Raw genomic sequence first — 12,814 nt, 5'->3', positions numbered from 1 at the left:
TTTTTTGCTATTTGCTTTACGTCGCACCGACACAGATAGGTCTTATGGCGACGATGGGATAGGAAAGGCCTAGGAATGGGAAGGAAGTGGCCGTGGCCTTAATTAAGGTACAGCCCCAGCATTTACCTGGTGTGAAAATGGGAAACCATCTTCAGGGCTGCCGACAGTGGGGTTCGAACCCACTATCTCCCGATTACATGGCCTTTCCTTATGAGTGAGATTTTTTGCTAATTTTGTTACCAAAGGAAGGTGCTCATATTTCGAGTGCCATGCTAGACCACGTGTGATTTGGCGGTAAATACTGCCTTGTACAATACTGTTGCATATTGAGCTGTTTGTTTAGATATTTTCTCACATTATTTCAGTTCTAATTTTGTATTCACGAACCCAAACATGAGTAGGAGCTTGGATGAATCAGATAAATCTAATTTATTATGGGCTATAGATTCATCTGATGACAAATTCCTTGCAGTTATTGATGCGAGAGTTTTGTGAATTAGATGGTGAAGATGATCGTGCAGTAGAATTCTAACATGAGAAGTGCTTTCGATAGTGTTTCTTCTTCTAAGTGGAAAGGACGTAGAACTGTAAATCCGAAACCATCGACTTATTTATCTGACAACAATGGGTCTTACAGGAACAGTGAGAAGTGTGTCCTTAATCTGCCTCTGAAAATTCTTCAAAAGGACCTATGCCAAATAACATTGCCTGTAATGATGTTGACAATGATTATGAATACTACGATGATGGAGTTACGGGTAGTGCTTATAACTGTTTTAAGTCTTCCTGTGAATGGGGCAGATATGAGAAGGGATTCATAGGCGATATATGACTGAAAACGTGGATTACATCTGGGAGAGTGCTTCAAAAAGTACCATACTTTGGTCAGATATATACCATTAGCACTGAGAAACAGTGCGTGTAACAAACAGTTTTGACTTTGTAAGTAAAACTACTTGTTCCTGTAGAATAAGGACACCGGCCTCGTGGTGTAGGAATAGTGTGCCTACCTCTCAGCTGAGGCCCTGGGTTCACTTTATGGTCAAGTCAGGGGATTTTATCTGGATCTGAGGGCTGGATTGAGGTCCACTCAGCCTACGTGATTAGAATTGAGGAGCTATCTGACGGCAGTGTTCTCCCCAGAAATTTTCATCAGCCGGATGGCAGGTATGAGTGGCCGGGCAGGAAATATCCCATAAAAAATGAATATGATAAAAAGTCAATTCATTCCCCTCAAGGCATTAACATAATCAGACACGTAAAACATTAACTTCAAAATTAAACTATTTTAGTGTTATCATCATGAACAAGATATAAGAGAATATTTTGAACTTCTAGTGTTGTACTGCTCGTTCCTAATCATGTACCACTGGGGCTTACCACTCTTGCTGTGACAAGTTTGTGACATCATGCGGAATAGAGTGCCCACATGCAATTCCATACTAATCCAGACACCGCTCGCACACAACACTACATGATACTGTAGTCAAGGTAAACATTTAAACTCTGATGTAAATAGTGCAATTATGCTTAGATAGTGAAGATTTATCATTTAAATACACAGTTTTACAGTATTTACATTTTTCTTAACACCCAATGACTCAAATATGTATTAATATTATGTAACTAGCACACATCTAGGTTATGTTAGCTGAGCGGTCCGTAAAAACGGCAGGGCGGCGCACCCATAAAAATGGTGCTAGGGAGAACACTGGACAGTGAGAGAGTGGCCTCGATCTAGAAAGCCAAAAATACCGGCTGAGAGGATTTGTTGCACCGACCACATGATGCCTTGTAATCTGCAGGCCTTCAGGCTGAGCAGCGGCTGCTTGGTAGGCCAAGGCTCTTTGGGTCTGTAGTGCCATGGGGTTGGTTTTGTAGAATGACAGAATCGTAAAAAATAATTTTTGCCTAAGTAAATTGAAGTAGAATGTAAAAGAACTAGGAATTTAAACTGGAGTGGAAACGTTTAAGGAGCAGCAATGGCGACTGGTCAGAAGGAGAAAAAAAACAGTGCCATTAACATGGGAAAGGGAAACTACAATAATGATGATGATGATGATGATGATGACAGCTTGTTACATTAGTTAATATGTTTTATACTCACTGGCTCTTCCTTCTTCGCGACGGGTGTGGTAGGTGTCACTTCTTCCACTGGTGCCACTGAAGCTACAGGGGTCACTGGCGCCACAGGGGTCACTGGCGCCACAGGGGTCACTGATGCTACAGGGGACATTGGAGCGACTGGTTCGTCTGCTGGAAGTATTGCTGGTTCTTCCAAAATGGGTTCTATGTTAGTCTTTGGTTCTACAACAACTCCAGGCTACAAAAAGCACACACAAACACACCATGCTCAATTAGTTCATGGGCTTCACACGGGAAGCAGTAAAAAAATCCACTGGTGCCCACACTACTTTTATTCATCAAAGCAAGCATTGTGTTACTATAAACAAAAACAACTCTTTCTGTTACATTATTATAATGAGAAAAACTGTCTGTGAGTGAGTCATCAGTCTGACAAGGAGACCCTTGCCAACATGTCCCCAACAATTTAATCTATTTTCAATACAGGTGTAGACCATGGCAAGAACTTTCAGCGATTCAAATTAAAAGTTGTAACCAATTCTGAGAAAGTGAAATTTTAATATTTCAGGAGTGTTTTCGCAAGATCAGCATGTGACACATTCCCACAACGAGCACACTGAGCAAGGCATATTCTCCACTTCAAAAGCTCGTGATCCACAGACCGAATCTTGCTTTTGCAGTTCTTTTTGCTAAATATTTTACTATTCTTTGTAATAAACACCCTGTTTCTAAAGGGGACAACAAAATATATCAATGTAAGCATTAGAAAAAGATTTTGCTAATGCTATGAACACAATCCTTATCCAAAGATAGAACAAGGGCTCAAATGCACGAATGCTGGATATACCATTGTAAAACCAAACTCGTAATCATCAGTCACAACTACACTTGCGTAGTTCTTGAAACACCCAATGTTTATCGGTTCGTTTTCAGTACATAACATCCAATTTCCCACAGAGAAGCATATGACATTATGCAAATCAGACAACTAATATTGTCAAATGCATATTACTGCGAGTATCTTTAATGTGCTTGCAATGCAAATCATCATCATCATCACCATGACTTCTTTCCAGCGAACTGGGTAGGATGTTTAAGAACAATGAGGCATTATTTATTACAGTCCTGGTATGCTTTTCTCTCTAGGGCATCCCATGTTTCTCCTCTCTTCTCTAGGTCTTCTCTTATCTGATCTAACCACCTTTTCTAGCGCGTCCAATTTGTCTTCGTCCCGGAACGATCTTTACAAAATACTTCCTCAGTGTTCGAGTCTCCTGCATCAGCTTAGCCCATAGCCATGCAAATATTTTCCTTGAGAAATGTACCTTGGAATGTGATTATATTTTCTACATTTTATGTTATGGATGCTAAAATGGTTACAAAAGCATACTGCATCAAACTAACAACATTTTGGGTTAGAGTTTAACTTACTACAATTAACTGAAGTCTTAAGGTATGGTACACCTTGAAACATCCACCCACGTGGAGGGCAACTTTACATTTGTTGCACTCGAAGAAAGATTCCTTTCGGATCCCACGCTCAAAACAGACTTTACATCTCCTTGATGGGGCTGATTTACTGGCCCCACTGCCTTCCCTGTAGTCTCATTGGTGTGCTACCTTGAGATGGACCTCCTATAGTGGCCTAATCAGGAAGGGTGACATCCTCCAGAATTTTATTTGCACAGGCATTGGTTTCCTTACAAATTTCCCTCCCAATAAGTGTCAGTAAGGAACTGACACACAACATCATATTCTGTAGCATTATCACACAGACACCTCGTGACTACAGTATTTAGCTCCCGAACAACTGCACACGCATTGCCTTTTGGAACATTACTTCATCCTCACTATCACTGCTAAAACTACTATCAGATAATTCTGAGTCATCTTCATCACCACTATCAAGAAGAAATTGCAGAATTCTTTCCTCTTCCTCCTCCCGATGTTTACACGACATCTTGCTCTGTGGTGAGTTTAGCATTCATTTCATGAACAAGATGACCAACTTGTGAAGCAAAATAAACATTTAAAAAATGGCCTTCAGATAATATCATTAGCATGTAAACACGCTAGAACTATCTCGGAACGTAATTCTAAAGTACAACATCACAATCGAAAGAAATCGGTAGTCAGACGTATTTCTGACTTGAGTACACGGCGACGGTGGTACCCGTCATTGCATGTTAATGAAGGCAGAACTCTTGACGGCTCTACCCGTCATTGTAACGGAATGGGTTAACGTGTCCTAGCCACTTCAGCCTTCCAACACTCAGCCTTTCTTCCATGGTCAGTTGACTTGCAGGTCTCTTTGCATCTCATCATTCCTAATTCTGTCTTCCTTGTTTTCTGTACAGCTGGTCTAAGGAACTTCATTTCAACAGCTTACAGTTGACTTGCTTCTCTTTTATGTATGACGCAACCCTCCAGACTATACGTCGTGATGCACAGGAGATAAGTCTTAAACAGGGTCTGTTTAGCCCTCTGCGGAACTCCCTTGTCCCATATTTTGTTCCATGCTTGATGGAAGAAGTCATATCCTTTATTTCAGCACCCTGTTTTTTACAACTTGCTTTATGTCGCACCGACTCAGACAGGTCTTATGGCGACGATGGGATAGGGAAGGCCTAGGAGTGGGAAGGAATCGGCTGTGGCCTTAATTAAGGTACAGCTCCAGCATTTGCCTGGTGTGAAAAATGAGAAACCACAGAAAACCATCTTCAGGGCTGCCGGCAGTGGGGTTCGAACCCACTGTCTCCCGGATGCAAGCTCGGAGCTGTGTGCCCCTAACTGCACGGCCAATTAGTCCAGTTTAAGATATTACCTGTGTGTAAAAGAATATGAAACAGACTATCATTACTGATGTTTACACTAGTGTTGAACAGTGCTAACAACAATATTATTAATGCTGTGTAGGTTTTTTACTAATGTGAAAAAAAAGTTTGATCAAACAGAATGAAATTGAGATAACATAGTAAATAACAGCGTATAGTACACTGTTACTAATTGAACATGAGGTAAGCAATTCTAATTTTAGTTTGTGAGCATCCTTTGTGTTTTGTACTCTCAAATATCGTCGTCGTTGAAATTAAACATTATGAATTGCAAGGTAAATAATGTATTTCAGTTGTAAGATGTTTACCTATACACCTGTATAGGTAGTCATATCCTTGGCTGTGGCAATATGAAAGTGACTGGAGGTATGAGTGATGCTTTCCTATCCTATCATCGCCATAAGACCTATCTGTGTCAGTGTGACGTAAAGCAAATTGTAAAAAATATATATATTGCACCCAGCCACCAAAGGATTCTCAGGAACACAATCAAATCTCTAAAGGAAATTTGTGAGTGCTTTACAAGACACAATAGCTCCTGCCAAAAATAATGAAGGTTTATTCAGATTTCTGTTCAAGTGAACGCGACAAGTTTTCGCGACTCTTTCACAGTTCGTATTATCGTATCACCAGGAGGAAAGCATGTCAGTGGGGTCTGTAAAAGCAATTGTAAAACATAGATTTATCATTAACGAAAGTATCGTTAAATCGAGATGAATTTTACATTGAATTAATGCTGGGACCAGAATATTTTATCATTATAGAGGTGATTATCATTGTATTATTTGTAATAATCTCCTCCTGCTGGCGAGACCTAGTGTTTACAGTGCATTCTGGTATGGGCTAGAGCAATTTTGTTACTTTCATTGATCTGCTTCAGTCTTATCCTTGGCTGTGGCAATATGAAAGTGACTGGAGGTATGAGCGATGCTACCACTGCCGTTCCTTGTGCAGCCAGTCCCTGCTTTGAATGGTGAGAAAACTTTGCTCATAGGGTCGGTAGGTGCATGCATTTCAGTGGGCTTGGCAGACTGATATATAATAGCAACTTCTGGCTCAGTGAAGAAAGCAATGGAAAACTACCTCACTCCTTATTTCTCTAGTACGCCTCTTCAGTGATACCTAAGCTATCTATGACAGCTGATGATGGAGCTGTTGAGGATCCAACCAAGCTTCGGGCTGAGAACTGAACAAACATACATATATTACACACATACATTTGTAATCAATGTATTGAGATTTCCCTATATTCAACAACAACAATAATAATAATAATAATAATAATAATAATAATAATAATAATAATGTTATTGGCTTTACGTTCCACTAATTACTTTTAGGGTTGCAAGTGACTAATTTTATGGTTTTCGGAGACATTGAGGTGCCGGAATTTAGTCCCGCAGGAGTTGTTTTACTTGCCAGTAAATCTACAGACACGAAGCTGATGTATCTGAGCATCTTCAAATACCACCGGACAGAGCCAGGATCGAACCGGCCAAGTTGGGGTCAGGAGGCCAGTGCCTCAACCGTCTGAGCCACTCAGCCCCGTCTCCGTATTCAGATTTCATTTTCTCAGAATTGGTTTGAGTTGCACCTTCTAATATAAAAGAAAGTTCTCGCCATGGCCTACATATATACTGAAAATGGACCAAATTAGCAGACGTGTTGGCAAGGTTTCCTTGACAACTACATAGCTGAGGAAACACCATGTGTATAGTAATATACTAAGAGAGCTAGGGCTAACAATAGGCCTACATATTCTATACCACAAGAAGTGTATATTTACAATCTGTATGTGTGTACAGAATTAGCTCATACTGTCAGAAGATTATTTTTTTAAAAATTTGGAACGACTGAATTGCAAGTTGTACTGTTATTCATTAAGTAGTAAAACGTTTGAGAAACAGGAAGTGTTCGACATACGAAACGAAGACAATAATGCAAAAACATTCACAGAAAATCTTGCTTAATTGGGCATTGCCAAAAGTATTTCTCAGTAATTTGAAATTTCTTACAGCTCTGTACAGACAGCCAAGGAAACTTAAAAACCCTCTATGTTTACTTTAGTACAAGAAATTAACTAGCTGAGATGAATGAAGTTTTGCACTAATCAAGAGGGACACAGGGATAGCTCATACAGGCAATGTTTCAGTGCGAGCAGCTGAGGAAATATTTCACAATAGAATTATCACCGACATCATTTGGACCATTCACTCCCGCAATCTAAACCTTCTGTGACTATTATCTCCGCAGTTCAATAAAATGTACAGAATTCACACACCTCAGAGGAAACGATCACTATTGTCCGACAGGAAGTAAATTCTCCCCGACGGAATTAAAAGAATGGTGAATAATTTCAATAGTCGATGCCAGAAGTGTTTGGAAAATGAAGGAAAGCAGTTCCATCATCTCCATGTATGACAGAAGAGAATAGTGTCTTTTTAAGTAATTCTCTTTTTGTTACTGCATTCATCTTCATAGCACAAAAAATTTCCCTCCAATTTTTACAACAAAAAATATTTTATGAACAGAAATATTAGACATATTAAAGAATGAACCATTTCACAAATAAAAATAATCTGTACCATCAGTAACAATATAGAAAACCAGTAGCAACTACAAAAGATGTATTGATGGTCTCAATACAAATGAGTCTACTATCGATCGATCAAAAACTAGCAGCAGTCACCTGAGTAACTAGTGTAACAAAACAGATGACACACAGCATAACGTAACTTAAAATTTGAAATAAAGTACTTCAGTAATTTAGTAGTAAAAAAAAAACTATTACTAGCATTTCATTGCTACTATTAACATGTAAACAGATATAATCACATTCACTATCAGTTTCAGCATCACTTGTCATCACCCACCATTGACTCACATTCATATTATAAAGAATAATAGAGTTTTCACTCATTTTTAAAACCTTGATTTGAACACCACTACTTCATCCTTAATATCTCATCATCGACAAATCAATCAATACCACACACATTCTAAAAATACAGCATACTCTCATTCCCATCACACAAATGCTATGGAAATATTGCTTTCCTTTGCGGGAGGTGTATATTGTGGTCAGCACAGCTGATTCTGCAGCTGTTTATCTCCATTTAATAGGTTATTTTTCCCCCCCCCACTGCAATCCATCCAATTTTAAATATTACAAAAACACTTTGTTGAAAATTAAATGCGTCTATTAAATAGGGGAATTCTTTCCCCAAAAATGTTGAAGGAAAAATTGGGATGCATCCATATCATGGTGGGGTTCATCACGTGAATAAATACAGTGTATTAATAACCAGAGATTCTAGTACTGAAGTAGTAGTTTGGTGAAGTGCAGACTTGTGATGTGTCCAGTTGCAAATACAGGCTATGCAGTCAATGCAGCCCCAGCTGCTTGCATGCAACTCTTCACCTTGTACAGAATAGGAGCATGGAAGAGACAGATCAAGATCAATAGAAGACAGGTCAGTTGAATTTAAATCTTTCACCATTATTACACAACAGTTGTGGTCAGTCTATGTTAAATTCTGAGGAAGATCAGTAAAGTTTCCCTGCAGTTAGTTTTTTGCACTCAAAACAACTTGGGAGAGTTTACTATCACCATTTACAAACTCTATTATTTGGTGGTGGTGGTTTTTGTTTTGAGGGTAAGTACAACATACAACCATCCTTAATCTACTAGGGAAAAAATAGATACATTGATGAGGGAAGAGAGAATACATACTGAAAGAAATAATGGTGAAAAAGGGAGTAAAGGGAGAAAAAGAGACTAAGATGGTTTTGAGATATTAAATGTATGAACAATGCGCAGAAAATTAATGGAAATACATATTAACTGAAAGAGACTCAGATTATGGTAGACTGACCTAAGAGCAGTCTCTGGAACAAGAACCTGGAAAGAAATCTGGAGTGGGCAAGTGCAGATATGCTGAAAGCGGTGGGAATTCCAGGAATACAATGGCTCTACAGACTGCACAACTAGATATGGAAGGAAAATACTATTCCTTAGGACTGGTAGATGGGCATCATTGTACCTCTGTTCAAGAAAGGAAACCAATGAAAATATTACACTACTGTCTCATGTCCTGAAAATATTGGGAAAAATAATAGAGACCAGAATCAGAGATACTGTTGAACCAATTTTGGAAGAAGAGCAATATGGTTTCAGACCAGGAAGGTCAATTACAGACCTCATATTTGCAATTAGGATGCTAATGGAAAAATACTGGGAGAAGAACAAGCCTTTATTTCTAATATTTTTGGACATTGAGAAAGTCTATGACAGTGTACCAAGGGAAAGAATTTGGCAATGCACGAAAGAACTTCAAGTGTGAGACAGCCTCATAGACAAAGTGAAAATGTTGTATAGTGGGAATAGAAGTTGTATTCAAGGAGGACCTGTTTTGTCGGACTGGTTTGAAACAAAGAGAAGAGTGCAGCAGGGCAGCTCATTGTCACCACTTCTATTTATTATTGTAATGGATGTAGTAATGAAATCTATTATAAGGAAAGAACGTGGAGATATCAAAGCCTTCACATTTGCAGATGATGTTGCGATCTGGAGTGACTCAGAAGGAATTGGGAAAGAGAATGCAAAGCTGGAATGAGGAGTTTAATAAATATGGTTGAAACATCAGTAAGATCAAGACGGAGGTCCTGAAAGTGCATGGGGAAGGAGAAGAACCAATAGTCGTGTTAAATGAAGCCCAACTGGACAGCGTTCCAGTTTCCAAATACTTGGGTAGCATTCTATCAAATGACAACCTAGCAAAACATGAGGTGAACAATCGAATCAATAAGGCAACACAATTTTACCACCAGATAAGACACCTGCTGTGGGATGAACAAATACCTGTGAAAACAAAAATGACATTGTACAAGTCCTATTATACACCAATTCTTACATACAGTCTCGAAACCACAACAATGACCAATAGAGATAATTCCAAACTCCAGGCAGCTGAAATGAAATTCCTATGATCCAGAAAACCTGGAAAGACAAGATTAGGAATGAGAAAATCAGAGAATAAGTAGAAATAGATGATTCTCTCCTCAATAAGATTCAGATATCAAGACTGTAGTGGTTTGGTCACATGAAGAGGATGCCAGTTAACAGAACTGCAAGGAAGGAATTTGACAGAAAAGTAGAAGGAAGATGACCTGTAGGAAGGCCACGAAGGAAATGGATAGATTTAGTTAAGAATGATGTACTGCTGAGAGGTCATGAGTGGGACAAGTTGGAGGAGGAGGAATGGTACATGGACAGGATGAGATGGAGGAGGCTCATATACCACACCCGGGAAACTGGAGATGATTTAGGATGATGATGATGATGATGATGATGATTCACAACTAGATTTCATATCATGGGTTTAAACATTAATCTTTACTGTTCAAGTAATTGAAAGGAACATATCAAGTCACAGACAGAAAGATAGAAGCACATTATAGGATATAGGATGAACACAATGACAGGTCAGTGTGTGAGGAGGGAACTATAGAAAGAGGAGACGACGACAAACATGAAAACACAAAAGGACAGTCTACATACACTGCTGTCTTCAAATAGATTGACTCTCTCCTCAACAATCTATCTTTCTATATTCGACATTGTCACTTGCTGCTACTACTGCTGCTAAAGTTTTCATTCCTCCCGTGAAGGGGGAGACGGTCCTCAGAAGGTAACGCCGGCTCTCAGGCCAGGAGATTTGTTACGGTGAAAGAAATGCACGGAGAAAGTGAGGGGGTTGGCGGCCGTGGCCTATACTAAGAACTGCCCCGCCTTAATGCAGGAGAATGAAAAACCACGGAAAACCATTCTCAGGACAGCCGATGGTTGGAGCCAGCCATGAGGTCCAGACCTGTCCCGTCTCCTGAGTGCAGAGGCACTCCTCTGCTCGGCTGGCCGGTCGGAGTGCAGAGCTGCGCGCTCTCTCTCTCTCTCTCTCTCTCTCTCTCTCTCTGTGTGTGTGTGTGTGTGCCTGTGCACGTACGTTTCCCTAGTCTTTTACTTTTACCACCTATATTCACCTTATTGTTTTTATCTCTTCCCTTTTCTTGTATTTATCCAGCTATCTTCTGATCTGAGATTTGCCAAATCAAGACTGAAGCTCTGTTAGAATGGTCCCTCTATGAATGTTGAAGACCGCCCTCATGTTGAAACTTTCACTCCTTTGCTGAAGGCTTCTCTTCTCTCTTTGGTTCAAAGATGTTCTGGTTGTTTTCAGTTTAAACTCTCAGTCAACTTTATCATTATTTGAAAATTTTAGATGATACTACTACTACTACTACTACTACTACTACTACCACCACCACCACCACTACGGGATGGAGCAGCCAGTACAGCCAGTACAGCCAGTGTCTCAATGCCGAGTGTTGGATGGCAGTAAATAACCTGACTCTCTAACGAGGCCAAAGGCTTCAGGCTGAGGTGCTCCTTTAGTTGGGTGTTGGTCCAAAGCGTCAAAGTGGATCAGAACAAGGAAAGGGCGACTTCTTCTGCTGCTGCTACTACTACTACTACTACTACTACTACTACTACTACTTCCTATTATTATTATTATTATTATTATTATTATTATTATTATTATTATTATTATTATTATTATTAACTTCAGCCAGATACAGACAATGTTATTTCATCTCGTGCCCAGTATTTCCGCATTTGTTCTCGGAGCTCTTTCATAATTTCTTTTTTTCTTTTTTCAGCCCGTTCTTACCACGACTTTACTTGGAAAATCTAGTGTACTTCAAGTTCCTTCTGAACGTGAACTTATGCACCTTGCCTTTACAATAATTATCCCAAGTTCTAGTAGATTCCATTCCATATCAGTGAACCAGGATTGGGTTGGTGGTAGTAGTTATTCTGCAATTGTGAAGGCTAGTGTAAAAGAGTAACAGAACCATTTGCTTGTAAACTGGCTACACATGATGAAAATGACTTGGTTACATACAAAGAACTTCACTTACATCGGACACCAACTGCACGTAGTTGGATGGAAAGATGCCAGTGCGGTCTCCGATGACTCCCGTCCACCAGTCTCCCTCTTTCTTGGTCACCAGGATCACTTCTCCTTGGAGGAAACTCAGATCTCCAACCTCCACCGACTGGTAAGGATACATGGCCATGTAATATTCTGTAACATATAAAATAACAGAGATCTTTGTTCATCTTCTAGTTATTTTTGGGGTAACCACAGCCACCCTGGCTCATTTTTGACTTTGGCTGGGGATTTAAAGCAGACTGTCCTTTCTGATACACTCTGAATTTTACAGTGGAACTTGTAACCTAGCATTCACCAGGACACAAACCTCAGCCATCTGGGTGGAAAGGCATCAGATAAGCTACCATGCAATCACACCTTCATATGAAATAATAAAATAAAATTTGTTTCTTTCCAACTTTTACACTTTTTATTCCATCTCTGTCCAGCTTTCAGGGTAGAGGCCTTCTCTGGGTTTATTTTCCAGCTGGGCAAGTAAATGTATCTGCAATTGGCTAATTCTTCTGATTGGTGACTGGCCACTTAAGGTTGTTTTCATACACACATTTTCATTAAGAACCAGCACAAGAACATTTACTAGTTGAATACATTTCTCCACATAGGCCATTATCGTTAAGGTGCCAAGGTGTCCAAACACTGTGATTAACTGGTTCGAGTCCCATCAGTGGAAAAAATGTTCACCATCACACTGTTGGACAGGTGATTGTATACAATTTCCAACCAGTAGATTGCATGCCAAAAGCTTGGGTTGAATTCCAGACCTCTTTCACTGTTCATGTGGAGTGAGGGCATATGAGTGTTGACAGTAATTAGTCTGTCAGATGCAGATGTTAAGCCTTTAATAGACCCCTTGGTGCTATAAGACAGAACTAGGCAATTTGT

At 39.6% G+C, this 12,814-nt stretch overlaps 1 protein-coding gene across 8 annotated transcripts in view; it reads right to left on the bottom strand.

Annotated features, from left to right (window-relative positions):
• Positions 1-12,814, bottom strand: part of Dap160 (dynamin associated protein 160) — a 196,896-nt gene that overhangs the window by 103,202 nt on the left and 80,880 nt on the right. For all 8 annotated transcript variants that reach the window (XM_067154599.2, XM_067154598.2, XM_067154602.2 and 5 more), the window contains exons 18-19: positions 11,898-12,064; positions 2,108-2,323 (exon numbers count right to left, since the gene is read on the bottom strand). In XM_067154599.2, the coding sequence (XP_067010700.2) occupies positions 2,108-2,323; positions 11,898-12,064 (383 nt within the window). The remainder of the gene's footprint in view (positions 1-2,107; positions 2,324-11,897; positions 12,065-12,814) is intronic.

The sequence above is a fragment of the Anabrus simplex genome, chromosome 10, assembly GCF_040414725.1.
Source record: "Anabrus simplex isolate iqAnaSimp1 chromosome 10, ASM4041472v1, whole genome shotgun sequence".
Taxonomy (NCBI): Eukaryota; Metazoa; Arthropoda; class Insecta; order Orthoptera; family Tettigoniidae; genus Anabrus; species Anabrus simplex.
Note: the sequence above shows the minus strand (reverse complement) of the source record. Positions and strands in the feature narration are given on the sequence as shown.